Source organism: Cynocephalus volans, chromosome 2 (genome assembly GCF_027409185.1).
Source record: "Cynocephalus volans isolate mCynVol1 chromosome 2, mCynVol1.pri, whole genome shotgun sequence".
NCBI classification, from domain to species: domain Eukaryota; kingdom Metazoa; phylum Chordata; class Mammalia; order Dermoptera; family Cynocephalidae; genus Cynocephalus; species Cynocephalus volans.
Window position 1 is genome coordinate 31,726,178 of NC_084461.1, and position 19,047 is coordinate 31,745,224.

At 39.2% G+C, this 19,047-nt stretch overlaps 3 protein-coding genes across 4 annotated transcripts in view; 2 read left to right on the forward strand and 1 right to left on the reverse strand.

The window, feature by feature from the left end:
• BRIX1 (biogenesis of ribosomes BRX1) overlaps nt 1–1,337 on the forward strand; it is an 11,301-nt gene extending 9,964 nt beyond the window's left edge. The window contains exons 9-10 of the mRNA XM_063086502.1: nt 213–341; nt 883–1,337. Of these exons, the coding sequence (XP_062942572.1) occupies nt 213–341; nt 883–1,152 (399 nt within the window). The 3' untranslated portion in view covers nt 1,153–1,337. The remainder of the gene's footprint in view (nt 1–212; nt 342–882) is intronic.
• RAD1 (RAD1 checkpoint DNA exonuclease) overlaps nt 1–6,358 on the reverse strand; it is a 24,211-nt gene extending 17,853 nt beyond the window's left edge. Inside the window, exon 1 of the mRNA XM_063086505.1 lies at nt 6,136–6,358. The gene's annotated coding sequence lies outside the window, so the exon portion shown is untranslated. The remainder of the gene's footprint in view (nt 1–6,135) is intronic.
• DNAJC21 (DnaJ heat shock protein family (Hsp40) member C21) overlaps nt 6,136–19,047 on the forward strand; it is a 21,868-nt gene continuing 8,956 nt past the window's right edge. For both annotated transcript variants that reach the window (XM_063086499.1, XM_063086500.1), the window contains exons 1-7: nt 6,136–6,395; nt 11,103–11,196; nt 12,617–12,740; nt 13,053–13,175; nt 13,610–13,914; nt 14,844–14,995; nt 16,845–16,932. In XM_063086499.1, coding sequence (XP_062942569.1) covers nt 6,299–6,395; nt 11,103–11,196; nt 12,617–12,740; nt 13,053–13,175; nt 13,610–13,914; nt 14,844–14,995; nt 16,845–16,932 — 983 coding nt within the window. In that variant the 5' untranslated portion in view covers nt 6,136–6,298. The remainder of the gene's footprint in view (nt 6,396–11,102; nt 11,197–12,616; nt 12,741–13,052; nt 13,176–13,609; nt 13,915–14,843; nt 14,996–16,844; nt 16,933–19,047) is intronic.

Below are 19,047 nucleotides of genomic sequence, written 5' to 3' on the forward strand. Positions count from 1 at the left end.
AAGAACACACTGAAAAAACACTAATATTTTCCCATGACAACTTCGTATAATAGATTTCAGAAAATACGGATGATTTGGCATGTGCCAGGTTTCACTTCTACCTTAATTTTACTGATTATCAATTCTTTTTGGCACATTTGTAATAAGGTTATAGCCAGTATACCTTTTAGGAATATTATATCCAAACCAAAATGAAATGTTTCCTTTTAAAGATCATAGAAGAAGATGCTGCTCTTGTAGAAATAGGACCTCGTTTTGTCTTAAATCTCATAAAGATTTTCCAGGGAAGTTTTGGAGGACCAACTTTATATGAGAATCCTCACTACCAGTCGCCAAACATGGTAAGTTAATTTTATTGGTCTTTGGCCAGAATAATTCTGTGAAGTAAGTACTGTTATATTACCTGTGAAACTGAATTTAGTGTTTGCTACCTACAGACTTGCACATTACTGTAGTAGTCTCCCTCATCTGCAGTTTCGCTTTTCATGGTTTCAGTTACCCATGGTCAACTGCACTCTGAAAATATTACGTAAAGATATTTTGAGAGAGACCACATTCATATAACTTTATTATTACAGTGTATTGTTATTTTTCTATTTTATTATTGGTTATTGTTGTTAATTTCTTACTGTTCCTAATTTATAAATTAAACTTTATCATAGTATATATGTGGAGAGAAAAAACCTACTATATAGAGTTTGTACTATCCGAGCTTTCAGGGATCCACTGGGGGTCTTGGACCATACTCCCTACAGATAAGAGGGGAACCTATTGTACTTTTTTCATATACTGGGTGAAGGGAAATAGGGTTCATAAGTGAATGTCTTTGCCTTACATAAAATTTATGTTTACTCCAGAATCATCTAGTTTTTTTGTTTCTAGCATCGGCGTATCATAAGATCTATCACAGCTGCAAAATATAGAGAGAAACAGCAAGTGAAAGATGTGCAGAAATTGAGAAAGAAGGAGCCAAAGACAATTCTTCCACATGACCCCACTGAAGATGTTTTTGCTATACCAGCTGAGGAAAAGCCAATAGAAATACAGTGGGTAAAACCAGAGCCAAAAGTCGATTTGAAAGCTAGAAAGAAAAGGATTTACAAAAGGCAAAGAAAAATGAAACAGAAGATGGGTGCTAGGAATGCAAAATGAATCAATGCATAACTAACTTGCTTTTCAGTTATCTTATATTTATTTTGTATTCATTGTGTAAATACTTCTTTTATCCAGGATGATCTTATGTCTAATTAGTGGATCATTTAAAAGAAAGAAAAATTAAAATTCTTAAATCAGTGATGTATACCTTTTTCTAAATAAAGTATCACCAGAATCAATCAGTTAATTTGTTTTTCTTGTCATTTGGTATTACTAAAAATTTGGCACACTTAAAGTTAAGGACTGCTCTCTTGGATTAGAATATTTGGCTTAGCAAAGCTGGAATTCAAACAAATTTATTAGGTCATTATTACTTGTGAAACAGAATGAGGCACTTTGAGAGAATAGTTTGTGGATGATTAAGTGGGGGTAGACTGGTAGAAAAGAAAGCATCTTACTGAGGTTTGACTCCCTGTATCACCAGTTAATGAAACCTTAGAAAAGCCAACGTCTAATCTTTTCTCAGCTGAAAGAAGAGTACATCATTAATATTTTTAGGTTTTGAGAATCGAATGAGTTAATACCTGTGTTAAAAGCATTTTGTAAATGACAAATTTCTTTAGAAGCAGTGGGTATAGATTATGTATTTAAAAATCTAAAAGTAAAAGGAGGAAAAATAGGACAGTTTTTACAGGGGATACCAGAACATTTGAATTTCTCCCCTCAAGAAAGAGAACTGCTTGTTTAAAGCAATGGAAGCATTGATCCTAGAGGTAGAGTAGTAACGGGAAGAAAAGATCCTGGGTACGGTGACCATGGAGGTAGATGGCTGCTGAGATGGCCAGATATAAGTACAGTATATATAAAATATGCTAAATAAAGATAAAACAATCATGATGATTCATTGACCTTTCAAAAGGAGAACAGAACTGAGGCCACCAGAGATGGGAAAAGGAGAGGAGGGAGGTTAGCAAGAAATTAGTAAAAGGGCCACAAAAAATGGTTACACTGTATAATGTTGAATATACTAATTAACCTGACTTGAGCATCCCGTATTGCACACAGGTATTGATATTCACTGCTGCACCCACAGATATGTACAATCATCTGTTTCAATAAAAGTATGTATAATATATATATAATATATAATAAAATGAGATCATGCATATGTTGTTTTGTCACCTTTTTTGACTTCACATTGATCATTTTCCCATGTCATTGCTCTAAAACATGTTTACTAACTGCGCAGTATTCCACTTTGTACCATAGCTGTATAATCAATATAAGTCCCTTGTTGGATATTTCAGTTTTATCTTTTTTTTTTGCTCGTTATAGGTATATTTCTATACATAAACTTTTTGTTGTTTTTTTATTTCTAATGAAAGATTTTATTGAGTTGGTTGTATTAAAACAATTTTTTTATTAAAACGTGATTGTGCTTTTCAGTAGGGTATAGCATTGAATATCAATACTTGTGTACAGTACGTGATGCTCAAATCAGGATAATTAGTATATTCAGCATTATACAATGTAATCATTTTTTGTGGCCCTTTATCAATTTCTCAGTAACCTTCCTCCTCCCTCTTTCCCACTTCTGGTGGCCTCAGTTCTGTTTCCTACCTTTGAAAGTTCAACAGATTATTGTGATAGTTGCATCTCTGTTTATTCGTTTATTTTTTAGCTCCTACTTACAAGTGAGGACATGCAATATTTTTGTGACTGGCCTATTTCACTTAACATAATTTTCTCTAAGTTCATTCATGTTGCTGTGAATGGCAGAATTTAATTCTTTTTTTTTATGGCAGAGTAGTACTCCCTTGTGCATATTTTCTTTATTCAGTCATCCGCCGATGGACATTTAGGTTGGTTCCAACTCTTGGCTATTGTAAATAGAGCTGCAATAAACATGGGAGTGCAGGTATCCTTTCAACATGATGATTTCCATTCCCTTGAGTATATATAACCAGCAGTTCTATCTGTAGTTGAGGAACTTCCGTACTGCAGATCTTGTAAAACACTTGTGGATTCCTAGAAGTGGAACTCAGGTCAAAGGTTATGGACATTAAGAGGGCTGACCTGTTAGCTCAGTTGGTTAGAGCACAGCCTTGTAACACCAAGGTCAAGGGTTCAGATCCTGGTACTGGCCAGTCCAAGAAAAAAAAATTATTTTGAAGCAGGTCTGCAGGGGGCCTGCAAATGTACATTTCTGACAAGCTCCTGGGTGATGCTGATGCTGCTGGCACAAGGACCAAGATCAGTGTTTCTCAAACTGTGGCTCATCAGACTTACTGAGCCAGATATCCTGAGAATGGACTCAACAGTTTTGTGTTTAACAAGCCTCCAAGTGATTCTGATGCCTACTAAAAAAAAAAGGTTATAAACATTAAGGCTTTGTGCTTGCTCCCCCTAAAACTGTTCCTCACCAGAGGTTACAGTATTAATTTCCTTGTACCCTTGCCAATGGTTAAATAATCTGTTGATTTAGTAGGTAAAAAAAGGATACTTTTTTTTGGTTAGGTATTGGCTTTTCTTTTGTGACTGGACTAATCTTGTTTTTCTGCGGTAGAGTTATCTTCTACCGATTTGTAGGAGCTCTTCTATGTAGTAAAGTTATTCTAGATGTCTTTCCTAGGTCATTTACATTTTTATGTCTTTATTACTTTAAATCTTAATGTAGGCAGAACTATTGGTCTTTCATTATGATTTTTGCCCCACCCCCACCCCGCCCCACAATTTTTTATTAAGGAAGACTTCTGAGTGTATATTTAGTTAGGCTATTGTCTTGAAATAGTCTAAATTAGGATATTTGGGGGCTGGCCCATGGCTCACTTGGGAGAGCGTGGTGCTGACAACACCAAGTCAAGGGTTAAGATACCCTTACCGATCATCTTTAAAAAAAAAAATTAAGATATTTGAAATCTTGAAGTCATTTAAATTATGCAGGTAATTCAAGTCAGAGGTTCACTTGAAATACTTGCATGTGGCTAATTAGGACCAGATCTAGTTAAATGCAAAAAACAAAATGGCCCTTATTTGAACATAGCCTTGGATGAAAATAAGCCATATTCAGGATTTGTTTTTAAACATTCACATCTCAGGAAGAAGTTAGTTATAGGTAATAAACATAAACTGGATCAACAATTAAGTTGTAAGGTTGAGTGAAGACACAAACTTAACAATACTTTTTAATGTGTGCATTGTGGAGTTTTGGTAGAATTTACAAATTTATCGATTTCCATAGATAATTTTATGTCCCAAATTGCTTTCCTTTTACAAACATTTATATGGATACGTTATATGAATGAGAATTCCTCTGGAATGGGTTATCTCCCAAGTCCATATTCATTCAGAAGCCAACTTATTTAATAAAGATGTTCCTTGAGACTGAAATTTATAATCAGCATAATTATCTTTCTGTTTCTATGGAATGTAATAGAGAAAAATAGATCCCTCTTAGAAGGGAAAAGAGGCAGGTGACTCCCTGAGGTTGTAAACAAAACCAGATATAATTGGAGGAAGAAAACAGTACTTTGGTCACTTTTTGTCCCCCCTCCCAATTCTGTTCTCAGGAGGGGAAAGTTCCCGTTTTCCCCAAACCCAAATTTCTCAGTCTCTATCACCAATTTACCACCTAACTGAGGCCATATAGAACCTTTCTCTGGAAAAGGGGGAAGTATGAATTTTGAGTAGCAAGTTGGACAGTGGTGGGTGGAGAAACCTCATGAGGCTTGGAGTTGGTTTGTTTTGATTGTGCTGGCGGCAGGATATTAGGGAAGAGAGTGACAACCTTCCTGAACTGTTTGGGTACTTCAACCCTGTACAATAGGTGTTTGTTAGCAACAAAGCTAATAACCCTTCTCTCTTTAACCATACACGGTAGACAAATATAATCAACATCTAACTGACGTATGTAAACATTGCGCATTACAGTGAATAAATTGGTATATCAATGCATTTTAATGACAGTTAAGATACTATTTTGACACTTTATTGAATTATTTGATCTTCCATCCTATAATGATAGATCAACCAAAACCTACTGGTTAAATACTCTCCTGTAAATGCTTTATTAACCTAAGCAAATCTTGGAAAGGTAGGATAAGATCCCAGAAAGTTAGGATTAAAGAGTGATGGATGGATGGACAGTACAATTTCATCCATATTGGTGATAAAGCTTTTGGTATATTATTTTATTTTGTTTTATCTATGTATCTATGTATCTATGTATCTATGTATCTATGTATCTATGTATCTATGTATCTATGTATCTATCTATCTATCTATCTATCTATCTATCTATCTATCTATCTATCTATCTATCTATCTATCTATCTATCTATCTAATCTATCTATCTATCATTTTAAAAGATGACCGGTAAGGGGATCTTAACCCTTGACTTGGTGTTGTCAGCACCACGCTCTCCCAAGTGAGTCACGGGCCGGCCCTGGTATATTATTTTAAAACATGTTGGTTTTTCCCTCTTAAATTGTTTCAGTTTAAATCATCTTATTTACCGTCATTTCCCTTGCATATTGGTCAAGATGAGCAATATCAGAGATCTTAAGTCACAGCCGAAGAGAACAGAAGAGAAAAAGTCTGGTGTTGAGTCCATCTGAATCCTGCTACCTATTAGTTGAGGAGGCTTGAGCCAACCACTTGACTACTTGGAACCTGAGCTCAGCTGAGAACTTACAATCAAAACCCCAGAGATATTTTCCAGAATCCTCCCCACGCCAGCGCCTATCTTCCCCTTCAGCCCTCAGATCGGCTACCCAGTCGTTGCCACACACACCGACCGCCGTCTGTGGCCCTCACAATGACACCGTCGAGGCCCCGCCTCCAGCCCGCCCACCTCCCTGAGGAGGCCCCGCCTCCCGCCCGTGCGGCTCCGCCTCCCACCCTGTCGAGGCCCCGCCTCCCTCCCGCTGCTCTTTCCGGAGCAGGGCCCACCCCCAGCCCATGCGGAGCCGCCGCCGCTGGCGCCACCCCCTGAGCGCGTCCGCGTGCCGCAGCCCGCGTCGCCTGCCGCCGCCGCGCACCTCTGCCTCTCCGCGCCGCCGCAGCCGCCGGGGCCGCGCTCGCTGGCTGGCCCGGTGCGGGCGCCGGGCTCCCGCCGGAGGAGAGGACCACCAGCGCCGCCGCCGCGGCTTCGGCCCGGGCCTGGGCCCCGGCCCCAGTCCCAGCCCTCCGCCCGGCCCGGCGATGAAGTGTCACTACGAGGCGCTGGGGGTGCGGCGCGATGCCAGCGAGGAGGAGCTCAAGAAGGCCTATAGGAGGCTGGCCCTGAAGTGGCACCCGGGTAGGTCACCACCGCGCCGGCTCTCTGCCGCCTTTCTCATCCCTTCTCCTCGGACCACTCCTGGAAGCCGGCCGAGCCGTGGCCTGCCCGCCCTGTGGCTCCCGTCGCCTGGCCCGTGGCCCCCGCGCCGCCCTGCCCTCCTTCCACTGGGGGGATGCAGCCCTGCGCCCCAGGCTCCGCTCAAGCTTAGCACCCCACCTCTTTCCAGACGCGCCCCGCCCCCGGTTCCCCCATTTCCACTTTACGGGGCTTCACCTGCTCCTCTTACCCGGTCGCAGACACCACCGAGGGAGGACTCGGGGACTCGGAACTCACTTGCCCGAGCCCCCTGCCGCTCAGCTCCCCCGTGTTTTTCCTCGGCTACCCTTAACTTCATCGTGGAATCCCAGCTACTTAAACCCAATTTGTGACTCCTTTCTTATTGAGATTAAGATAAGGGAGCTAGTAAAATGTCTTTTAAATGGGGATGCCTTTTTTTTTTTTTTTTGCTTTTAGTAGGCTGGTTAAGCAGACCCTGTACTTCACTTTGGACTGATTCTGCAGATTAAATTTTAATTATATGACTTCCCTAGTGAGGGAGATGTTTACTTAACAGTGTGCTTCTTTTGGATGTTTCTTTTAGTTGTAATCAAGGCCTGTGTGACTTTTATGTAGTAATCTGATCTTCCAAACGGAGAAACTAAGACAGTAGTTGAATCTCAGCTTTTGAGGTTTTGTAGTAAGAGGCTTTCATATTGGCATTAATCAGTTAGCACGTCACTCCATGAGATGCAAGTCACTACACTGTACCGCTGTGTAGCTGCCGAAATGCTAAGACAGCGACCTCAGAGTTTTGTTGGAAAAACGCCTTCCACATACGAATACAAGTGCAAACAAAATAGCACAACATACACAGTTGGTAGTTGGATTAATAGAACAACTAATAAACGCCCCAGGAACTCAGGAAGGGAGTTATCACTGAGTACTGGGAGATGGTGACGCTTCCCTTCACAGAGGAGCTCGGATTGAATCCTCGAGGAATGGAATTTGGAGAAGTGAACTTAATAGTGTGGGGACAAGCACTGTGGTGGACAGAAGGTGTCCCAGGGGACAGTTTGACTGAAGGCAGTGTTTACTGGAAGTGTGAAAAATATGGGTTGGGAGAAGAGTTGAAGGAAAGGGCAGGGACCCAGAGTCAGAAGAGAATGTCTGTACTTGGTGGAACAAGAAATAGAGGTATGGGTCTGTTACTTCAAGTGGTAATAATTGCCAACAGAGGAACTAAAAAATGTGATTTAAATATGTTGGAAGTGCAGAGACAGATGAGCTAAATGTTCATCATAGCAGGAAGTCAGTGGATACAGCTAAAATGAGTAAATTTAGAAATAGTGTAAAAATAGTGTACAAGCGCATTCTTAGAGTAATAGGGGTAATTACCACTAGAAATTGAGTTAGGAATTAGAAGGAAGCTTGGAATTCCTTGACTTTCTGGATGGGAAAGGGCAAAGCAGAAGATTTCATTCTGTGCTTATGCAGTTTTGATAACAGTATTAAAATCTTTTCGAAAAGTAGTTTGAAATCATGTTGTAGAGAGCCTTGAGTGTTAGGCTGAGGACTGTGAAATTTGTATTGCCAATAATGGAGAATCATGGTTGGCTTTATTAAGCTGTCTTGGGAGAGTGCTGAGAAAGCAACTTCGTGGCTTGGAGACGGCTAGAGACAGAATTTGGGAAGAGTCCACAGTGAACAGGGAAGGGTCCAAGCCAGGCTTGGGGTCAGTAGGAGGCCGAGAGCCCAGGTGGAAGAGACATTGCAGAGGAAAAATTACCAGATTTGGTGGTTAATTGGATATCAGCACGAGGAAGAAAGGAAGAAGTATACAAATTCTATTAAAATATCAGTTACCTACTTTGAAACCAAATCTTGTCAGGAACCGAATGCAAATTTCTTCTCTAAATATCATCATAATTTATGGTATCCTAAATATCTTCTGGTTTGAAAATGCCTGTGTATTTCTACTCTCCCCGGAGACACATGATTTTGGTTTGCTTTGCTGTCTTATTAATTTGTTAATGTCTAATTTCATTCTATTTGCAAGGCATTGTGTTAGATATTTCTGGGGTTAAGCTTTGCTTCAAAGAATGTGTCCCTTAAATTAGAAAGGCTGTCTTTTTATGGTATTAACAAAAAAGGAAAAAGGAAATAAATTATTTTTATTTCTTTTATTGAGGAACTGAGAATAATTTCCAGTAGGGTCAACAGTCCTGCCTAGGGAGATCACTCCTCGTTAAGTGCAGGCCTTTAATAATTCATCCGATGGCTATTCCTTGAGCACTTTGCTATGAGAACAAGGTAGGAATAGTTCCTGTCCTGTTGGCTTGCGCAAGTCTGCAGAGAGAGACACATAGGAAAACGTGCAGTTTCAGTCTGCTGAGACAAGGGCTGTACGAGAGCAGATGCTAGGTGCCTATGAACTCATGTCCCAACCTGGTCTAGTTTATGTATGGGTGGGAGAGATGGGGAGAGCCGACCAGGAAATGAATCTCTGAAGTGACATCTAGATTAAGACCTAAAGTGGGAATGTAAGGAGTACAGGTAGAGGGAGGCAGGAGAAAATATGGCAAAGAAGGTGAGCATCACCAGGTAAGCAGGGGCCAGGTCAGGAAGGTGTGGTAAGCTGGGTTAGGATGCTAGCCTAAGCACATTGGGAAACATTGAGGAGCTGGAAGCAGGGAGTGGTAGATTTGTGTTTGTCATGGATCTCTCTAGCTATAGTGGGGAAAATGGATAGGAAAGAGCAAGAGTGGAAGTAGGGAGGCCAGGAGGACAAAGAACATTGAAGTCACCCTCGATGATGGATAGGACTTGGGGATGGAAACTGTGAGCCAAGTGCCAACATTTCCAGTGAGTCAGAGGGAGTGGCAGGGAGAGGAGTAGACATTGAGGAGGAGGAGAAGAAGGTGGTATTGCCACATGATCTGAATCTCGAAGGAATGTGTGGGTGAGTAAAGGATCAGTGACCAGAGAGATGCCAGCTCCACTTCCAGAACTGCAGTATGGAGTGGCAAGAGGAGCCAAGAGGCCTGCAGGGAAGTGGTCTTTTTAGGGAGCCTGGCTTCAGTTGAGCCCAGAGCTTGACAGGTTGATCCATGACATTTCAGGAAGCACTATAGAAAGGTTCAGGAGGCAGCAGGAGAGTGCGGGAGCATGTCAAGAGACAAGCACAAAGAGTAGTTGGAGGATGCGTTTTCAGCTTTTACTATTGGATTTGCAGTACCTGAGGCTTTTGCATTTGGCTAATGATAAATGTGGACTTTCCCTTTTTTTAAAAAAAATTATTGCTTTTTAACTTATTACACTTATACTTGTAGATCTCAGTTCAACCTTATAGTCAAATAGTTCAGGTGCATTTAGATGAAATAAAAAGCCATATGACAGGTCGAAAAGTTATTTAAGAAAGCAGCTCTAGTGAGAGATTAGATCTTATTTTCAGATGGTGCTTTAATGGGTTTGTGTGTCTAAAAGCTTTAGCTTTCTCCAAACTACTCCTTTGGGGGAGGAAAGAAGGGATTGGGAAGAAGCAGGACCACAAGGTACACTACTGCTTAAAAGGAAGAAAGACTATCCCCGCCCCCCCCAACTCCCAAACGGTCACCTTTTTTTGTTTTATGTAGGAAGTTTCAGTTGCTAGCTTTTTCTACTTCTAGGTCATTTAATTTAGACTATAGTTTTTATTATCTATCTGGCAAAAATTTTTGAAACATAATAGTTTCTCCCATTTTCCTAGGAGGCAAGAGAAGAAGTGTAGGCTGGTTGGGTTGATGACGCCACAGTTTCTGAGGATCAGAATCTGGGAATGGCTTAGCTGGGTGGTTTTGGCTCAAGGTTTCTTGCATGGTATATCATCACTGTCTGGGAGAACCACTTCCAGGCTCACTCACGTGGTGCTGGCAGGCCTCAGTTCTCTACCTCCTGTGAGCTGGGGCCTCCATTCTTCACCAGGTGAGCTTCTCCATAGGCTGTGTGAGTCCTCATGCTATGGCAGCTAGCTAATCCCAGAGTGATCTGAGAGAGAGCGAGAGCCGAAGATAGAAGCTGTGCATCTCAGAAGTGGTGTACCATTACTTCTGTGTTTGCTCTTGGTCACACAGACCAACCTTGCTGATATGGGAGGGGACCTCACGAAGGCACAAATGCAAGGGGGTGGGGATCATTGGGTACCATTTTGGAAGCTGGCTGTCACTCTGAGGCAAAGATGCTTTTTGAATTCCATGGTTAAGGAAGCACAGATAAGGAAACAATAATTAGTATATATTTTTTAAACTTTATGAGAATTATTTTAATATGTATCGATAAGAAAGAAAAACTTAAAGGCAATGTGAGCACTAAACATAATCTAGCACTAAATAAATAACTGATTTGATATATTTATTTTACTCCTCCTAAAAATAAAGTATATAGGACTCAGGATTTTCCATTTGTGCATATCCAGATTGAATGTTCAGTGATACACCAAGGCTTAGGGAAAAACCTGAAAGTTCCACTTAAGTAAATGCTTATAACAAATTCTAATGATCATCTGTCATCTGAGGTGTCTATTTTTCCCTGGTTGCTTTTCTTTATTTTGTACTCTCCTCATCTATTTATGGTACTTATGATGGAAGAGGTCTCATTTAGATTCTGTCCTCTACTTTTTTTATGACTAAATTTCTGTGATTATTTTAACAGATAAAAATCTGGATAATGCTGCAGAAGCAGCTGAACAATTTAAACTAATCCAAGCGGCATATGATGTGTTGAGTGACCCACAGGAAAGAGCATGGTGAGCATCACGCTGTCCTTCCCATCCCAGTTAATTTTGGGTGGGAGGAATTGTCAATATAGGGTCATTGGTTTTTTAAAATTTAATACAACTGTCTGATTTTATGAAACTGAAAGTTTGGTGATGTTATATAGTTTCAATTTTGATACTTCAGTTGACTTCCTCATTAAATGTGGTCCCTTTGGTGTATGATAAATTTACTGATATCAGACAGGAAGACTACTGACTTGTCTTTAAAAACAAGTACAGTGTTTTAATACAAGAATTGTAATGTTTTCCAAAGAACTACTTTATATGAAGAAACCGAGTTAAGCTTCTGCATCTATGATAGCTACTTTTACTAATGATAATCTGATAATTCAATGCCATTTCCAAAACAAAAATTTCTGTGTTTGAAGTAAGTTTTCAGATTCTCAGTTAACTTTTTGCTACAAAGGAACGTGTTTTAAGCCCTGACATAACAGTGCAAGATCATGCTGTTACAAGGAGTAGGCAAGTGCTCAGTGCTACCATGCAAGTTGTCTGTGTGTTAAACAGTGTACAGCACAGCTGGCTGTCAAGAGAAAGGCTGTAAAGAAAATTCCTATACAGTTATCTTCCATAGAAAATCAGAGAGAGAATGCTAAACTTTTTTCTCCCTGAGGAATTTGCAGATCTGGCCTTAGATATTCTTTTGCCTTCCTCTCAGAACTTTGAAATTCTTCCCTGACTTATTTTTGTCCAGCCTTTTCTCTTGATCGTAGGTTGTTTTCTTGTCTTGAGGATTCCCTTGTCTTTTTATTTAAAGCTCCTGCCTGGTAACTCTCCTGTTACCTGGAGGCAGTACCATGTGGCTCGGAGCCTGGTCATTCCAGTGCAGGATATCTGGTTTGGGATTCTGGCCTTGCTGTTTACTGGTGTATGATTATGGACAACAGGTTATTCAACATCGCTGAGCTTCAATTTCCTGTTATATCAAACAGGGATAATAGTAACCTTTACAGAGTTATTATGAAGAGTAATTGTGTGTGTGAAGCTCCTAGATTGTTCACATAAACATAGAAAGAGTCTTACTCTGGTGCATGTAAGTAAACTCCCAGATCACCAATGTATAATTAGTCTATGGACCAGATTATGTCCAGCATTGTCCATTTAGTAATGCAGCTACCTTTCCAGGAGAGTCATGGAAATTCCCTTGCTTTTTTAATTCCTGTGTTTATATGGGTTGGTACTGGATAATGTATTAGAAGTTGCAGGCATAGTTTTAATCAGCAGTTCCGTGAAAGATTATTAAGTGTTTTCATGTTGATATTTCTTTAAAATTTTTTGGTTGTAGATTGGACACATTGAAATGTACAATAATATTTTGGCTGATTCAGAGTAGGGAGTCCTTTTGAATTCTTATTTATTCTTTCTTCTCTGATGATGCTTTTTTTTTAAGGTATGATAATCATAGAGAGGCCCTGCTGAAAGGTGGGCTCGATGGTGAATATCAAGATGACAGCTTAGATTTGCTTCGTTATTTCACTGTTACCTGTTACTCTGGGTATGGAGATGATGAAAAGGTAAGATAAATGAACTCTTAATTCCTTACCAAGCACTTAAGGCTCAAATACAAAGAGAATTCTTAAAAATTGTTCTATAATAGAAAGTGAAGCAATGTTCATTTTGAAAACTGAAAATCTGTTGCCTTCATATGTAAACCATTGACACATAAAAACCATCAATTGAAACCTAAATGTACTTTCAGTGATAGAATTTGGTCCTGTAATTCTTCTATGTTAAAGTTTTCTCATTTTACATTTTTAAGTCTTATTTTGTGATTAAGCTACAAAAGTATTAATGATTTGTATTTCTGTTTTTTTTTTTTTTTTCAGGGCTTTTATACAGTGTATCGTAATGTTTTTGAAATGATTGCAAAAGAAGAACTAGAATCTGTATTAGAGGAGGATGTTGAAGATTTCCCAACTTTTGGAGACTCACATAGTGACTATGATACGGTAAAAGAAAAAATGCATTGCATTTTATAGTTAGCATTTATCACTGTGTCTTTTCCCCGTTTATTCATTTTTTAAAAAGTTGGTTCTGGTTTTCCCTCTATCCTGTGACCTCTCTTCCTCTCTCTCCCTTCCTGAAGGGGCATTCAGCTCTTTTGCAGCCTCCCCTCTTTACTTTTCCCTATTTATTGACTATGGTCGCATTCAGTGGTCAGTAAGGCTGTTTTTCTTTTTTTATTAAATTCATTTTGATGACTGTCTTAGTCTGGAAAGCCTTCAAAGGGCTGTCTTCTTCATTGGGTAAGAGGAATGTTATATATATGAAAAAAGAAAGTTAGAAGAAGTTTTGCATCACTAGCATATGCTGTCTTTCAAAAATAAATAAACAAATAAATAAATAAATAACCCAGAATTTTACTTACTTTTGTTGTCACTAGGTAGTCCACCCTTTCTACGCTTACTGGCAGAGTTTTTGCACTCAAAAGAATTTTGCTTGGAAGGAAGAATATGATACACGGCAAGCTTCAAACCGCTGGGAAAAACGAGCCATGGAGAAGGAAAACAGGAAGATTCGGGACAAAGCAAGGAAAGAGAAGAATGAGCTTGTCCGTCAGCTGGTAGCTTTCATTCGTAAACGAGACAGAAGAGTGCAGGCGCATCGGAAACTTCTGGAAGAACAGAATGCAGAGAAGGCGAGGAAAGCTGAAGAGATGAGGCGACAGCAGAAGCTAAAGCAGGCAAAGTACGTGATGTGGGGCCAGACCCTTTTCTCAGTGTAGGTGGGCTCAGAGGAAGCGTCAGGAGACACCTGATGGGAGCTTACATGCTGGGTTCAAGCATCTCATCAGCCTGGCTTCATCTTTTTTTTTTTTTTTAATTCTGGCATTAGATAGTATTTTTTCATCTACTGCATAAAAATTTTTATTAGGAATTGGATGTTTTCCTTTAGGGGCTTTTATACTTGAGACCCTTTACATATTCTTGTAAAATTTAATAACTAATGTTCATTGAATTCTTATTCCGTGCAAGGCCTTGTTTTGAGCACTTCCCTCACAGTAATTCTCTGAAGTAACTTCTGTTTTTATTCTCCCCTTTCTTTTGAGGAAGTGAGGTAGGCAGGTGCAAGCTCCCATAGCTAGTAAACCGCAGGGCCAGAATGAGACCCAAGCAGTGTGACTCCAGAGCCCCTGCTTTTAACCACCAAGTAGTACTGTCTCTTCATCCCCATACTCTAAGATACTCAGTTCGTTTCGTTTCCTTTAAACTTGTTGTTAGGAGTTACTATAAAAGCATTGTGTCCAAAGCATTATAGCATTCTTTTAAAAAATTATTCACTTATTAAAAATTCTACACATTTTACTCCACATCTTTGGAAAATTAGCACTTGACACTTAGGACTTAAAATCATCTGAAGACTTTTAATAAGCTGCTAAGAGTTATATGTTTTAAAACCCATCATCTAGTAGAGCAGTTAAAATCAAACCACATTACAGGTGACAGGTTTAAGTGACTTTGCCCAATTTTAACTAAGCACATATTTTAAGTTTGTAAGTATTGACAGCTTGTGAGGAAGAAGCTCTCTAGGGGATGGATTTTAAGTCTGAGAATTCAGTAAAAGCCATGCAGAGACGTGTCTGTCAGTGTCAGTCAGAGTGTGCTGTGTGTGTCCAGACTGGCAGAGCAGTACCGAGAACAGAGCTGGATGACCATGGCCAATTTGGAAAAGGAGCTCCAGGAGATGGAGGCACGCTACGAAAAGGAGTTTGGAGATGGATCCGATGAAAATGAAGTGGAGGAGCATGAACTCAAAGATGGACAGGATGGTAACTTTCTCCATTCATTAAGAAATCCTAGAAAAGAACTGTTATTGTCACAGGGTTATGCACTCAGATGCTTACAGGTGCCAGCAGTAAAGGGTCCCAGATATAAGATAACAGGAAATGGGAGAGCAAATGAAAACCTGGAAAGCACCTGAGGTCCAGCCAGTTGATGGACCATGCCAGAGTTTTTGGTTTTTTTGCTTGTTTTTTAAGTAAAGCTGGAAATCTGGATTTTTATATGACATCTCCTGATTTTTAAATGTGGCATATAATTAAAATTAAAAACAATAATGTATGGGCCAAACAAAGGTAGTCTATTAAATTAGTCTAATTTAGGTAATTTGATTAACAAACTCTTTTCTGACCATGTTCTAAACAATTGGTGCTTCTGGCTGTATAAATGTGATGACAAGTGGTCATATTGACAGGTGGACTGACTGGCTATAAAAGAAATGCAGTTAAGCAGTAAGTCATGTTTTAATAGCAGCTGTTTCCAGAAAACAGGATATTGTGCAGGTGTCTGTGAGGTATATATAAATTCTTCCTCTCCTGAGTGGCTGCTGTTGGTATGACAAAATGTTTCTTTTCTCTGCCTCTGTCATTAGAGCACAGGCATGTGACTACCCTAAAAGGCGAGGATGAGGCATTGTTGAGAATAGCTGGGTACTTGATTTTCCCCACTGCCTCTAGCTATTCCATGAGGAATATAATTGAATGATCTAAATATCAGTTTATCAGTTTTTCCTCATCTACAAATGTATTTTTCAGACTAATAGCCTAAATGATAAAATTACAAACTTTTATTTATTCAAAGTGATTAAGAAATGAAATATTTTATTAATGAATCAGAAGTAGTGCTTGTAAAAGTGCTTCGAAATTATAAAGCACTCCATAAATGTGAGATGGCCTAATTATATATAGTTTTACAATTTATAAAGTGCTTTCACATATCAGATCTTGCTTGATCCTCATATGATACCGAAGTGTAGGTTTTGCTTATGAGATTATCTCCATTTTATTGATTAAGAAACTAAGACTGAGAAGCTATGGTATATGCATGAGAACATGACCATTTTTAGATCCAAGTTTTGACTTCAAATCCAGTGTTTATTAACTATTTGATTTAATGCATACAATATCTTGAAAGTATACACTAATTGGAAAATAACACCATATATTAAACATTAACAGTAGATAGGATGTATTTGATTATGATTTCAATGAGAATTTCCTTCAAAATCATATTACCATCACTTATTATGAAGAACTAAAATGTAGAATATGAAAAGAGTTCATTGGGATTTTTATTGTCCTAAAAATAAATCCCAAATGGCAGTCAATTTACTTATTTTTTATAAAGGTAGAATATGGGATTGTGCAAAGAATTTCAATTGAGCTTTTTAGTTGCTTGGATTTTGTGGATTATGTGGATAGTAATTATTCCATTGTAATAAATTTTCAAACTTATTTTTAAAAAGTTGAGAAAGATGCTAAATTTTTGCTGAAAAAACTGTTTCATGGTAGAACTATTAAAGTGGCATTTGGTTTTCTAAACTTATCTCATACCCAGGACTTTGAGAATTTAAAAAATCTTTTTCTAAGTAGACTAATAAACAGACTTGAAAGATAACGTGATTTATTTGGAAGCCTTTTCTTATAATTCAGTGCTTCTTTTAAAAGCCAACTCAAATCCTGATAGCATTATTTTTTTGTTTGTTTTTTGTAAAGACATAACAAAAATCTTAGTTTCTAATTTGTACGCCACTTTAGATCGTTATTTAAGAGGTATAATTTTTTAACAGTTTAGATTTCTAACCAAACAGGATTCTTACTGTAGGTTTGCCTCTCCTAGGTAAAGACAGTGATGAGGCTGAGGAGACTGAGCCTTACGATGACCTTTACTGCCCTGCATGTGACAAGTCTTTCAAGACAGAAAAGGCGTAAGTTTAATGTTTTTGAACTCATCTTTTCATCTGTGGTGAAATTCAACACTTTGAAGGTCCTAAAAAGAATATGCTTGTAGCTGTTGATCACTAGCCCCCAGGTGTCATTTTGGGGGATTCCTGTCCAGCAGGGGAGGGAGAAGTATTTGCAGCAGTACTTAAGCCTGTTGTACAGATTCTCATACATCTCAGTATTCCTGTGGAATAGTTGCTTTTTAAACACGTTCACTGTTTCCTGAAAGACATGTTGCAAGTTTTGGCGAAGAAAGCCTCACGCAAGTGAGGAGGCTCGACCACGTCTAATCATCTCTCTGTTGTTGGCATCAGACTCATTTCCAGCCATCGTTGTCCCATGCAGGCTGTTGCTGCCCACCTAGGAACTTTAAACTTGTCTGCCTGGAGTATATTTGCTGAAGTGGAAGCACTTTATCTTATGGGAACAATGACAAAGAGAGAAATATTAAAAAGGATATATGAAGGAGGGGGTAAAGAACATGGGAGAAAATGAGAGTAGAATCAGCAAGAGAAAAGAAGCGAAACACACGCAGTCAGGGAGAACAGAGACCAAAGGGTACAAACGAAGATATAGGAGTCATAAGTAGTCTTACCCTATAACCCAAGGGAGAAATAACAGAGTGGTAAGAGAAGTGACAAGAAGCAGAAAAGTTAGAAACAAGCAAGAAAACAAAAAGCAACAATGAAGGAGATTTTAAAAATTATTATTTTATTTGGAAATAATGTCACAGCTAAAGAAAAGTTGCAAGAATAGAATATAGTGCACCTGATTTACCTGTTGCTAAGGTTTTGACTATTGGCATGTGCTCGCTCGCTCTCCCTGCACGCGGGCGCGCGCACGCACACGCGCGCGCGCACACACACACACACACACACACACACACACTCTCTCTCTCTCTCTCTCTCTCTCTCTCCCCCTCCCCCTCCCCCTCCCCCTCCCTCTCTCTCTCTCTCTGTTTTTTTCCTGAATAATTTGAAAGTAATAGATATAATGCTCCTTTACCTCTGAATACTTCACTATATATTTCTTAAGAATAAAGACAGACTAACAGTACAGCTCTCAACTTTAGGAAATTTATAACATCGATACAGTAATTTTATCTGATTTATTGCCCCTATTTCAGTTTTGTCAGTTGATCCTTCATTAATGTCCTGTATAGCATTTTCCTCACTTCAGTGCAGAATCCAGTATAGGATCATATTTTGCATTTACTTGTTTATTTGGTCTTGTTTAATCTGGAACAGTTCCCTTGTTTGTTGTGCCGTTTATATTTGGAAGTATGCTTGTCCTTTACAGTATTTTTTCATAGACTGTTTGTCATTTTAGGTGTGCCCATTTCTTCACGATTAGATTCAGGTTAGGCATCCCCAGGTGGATACCACACAGACTGTGTTGTGGCACTCTCAGCAGTTCATATCTGGGGGCACGGAAAGTCCTTCTGCCCTATTAGTGGTGATCATTTCGATCACCCAATCAAGGTGTTGTCCAGTTTTTCTACTGCAGAGTTAGTGTTTTTTCCTTTGCAACCAGTTGTCGTTTTCGACATGTCTAATGTGTGAGGAGACACTTTAAAACTATGCAAGTATCTTGTTCCTCATTAAAATTTCCCTCCTAGGTTTAGCGGTCATTGATGATTTTAGCTTGTACCAGTCTTTACTGTGATAATTGCCAAGTGATGCTTTCCCAGGGCCAGTGCTCCTCCTCATTCATCAGTCAGCATTTGGCCTTCTCCTGTTTCCCCATGTATCTCTTTGTCTGTTATCAGTATGAGTTTATGATTCCTTTTAATCTTTTATAATTCCTTACTGCCCCTTTCATGCTCAAATGTTTCCAGATTTGATTAATGAGAATCCCTTCAAAGTAGTTCTTATGTCCTTTTGACATGTCCCCATCATTTTTGAGCATTTACTTTCTGACACAAGATGTTCCAATTTCTCTAAGGGATCTGGGTCAGAAGGAGAATTTTAGTGGAAAGGAACAGTAGCAACGAAAACTAGATACCAGAAATCTGAATGGATGAGATAAAGTAGATAGTGACACAAGTTTCCTACTTTCTAGTTTACCTGACTCTCACAGCTTATGTTGTCAACTGTTTT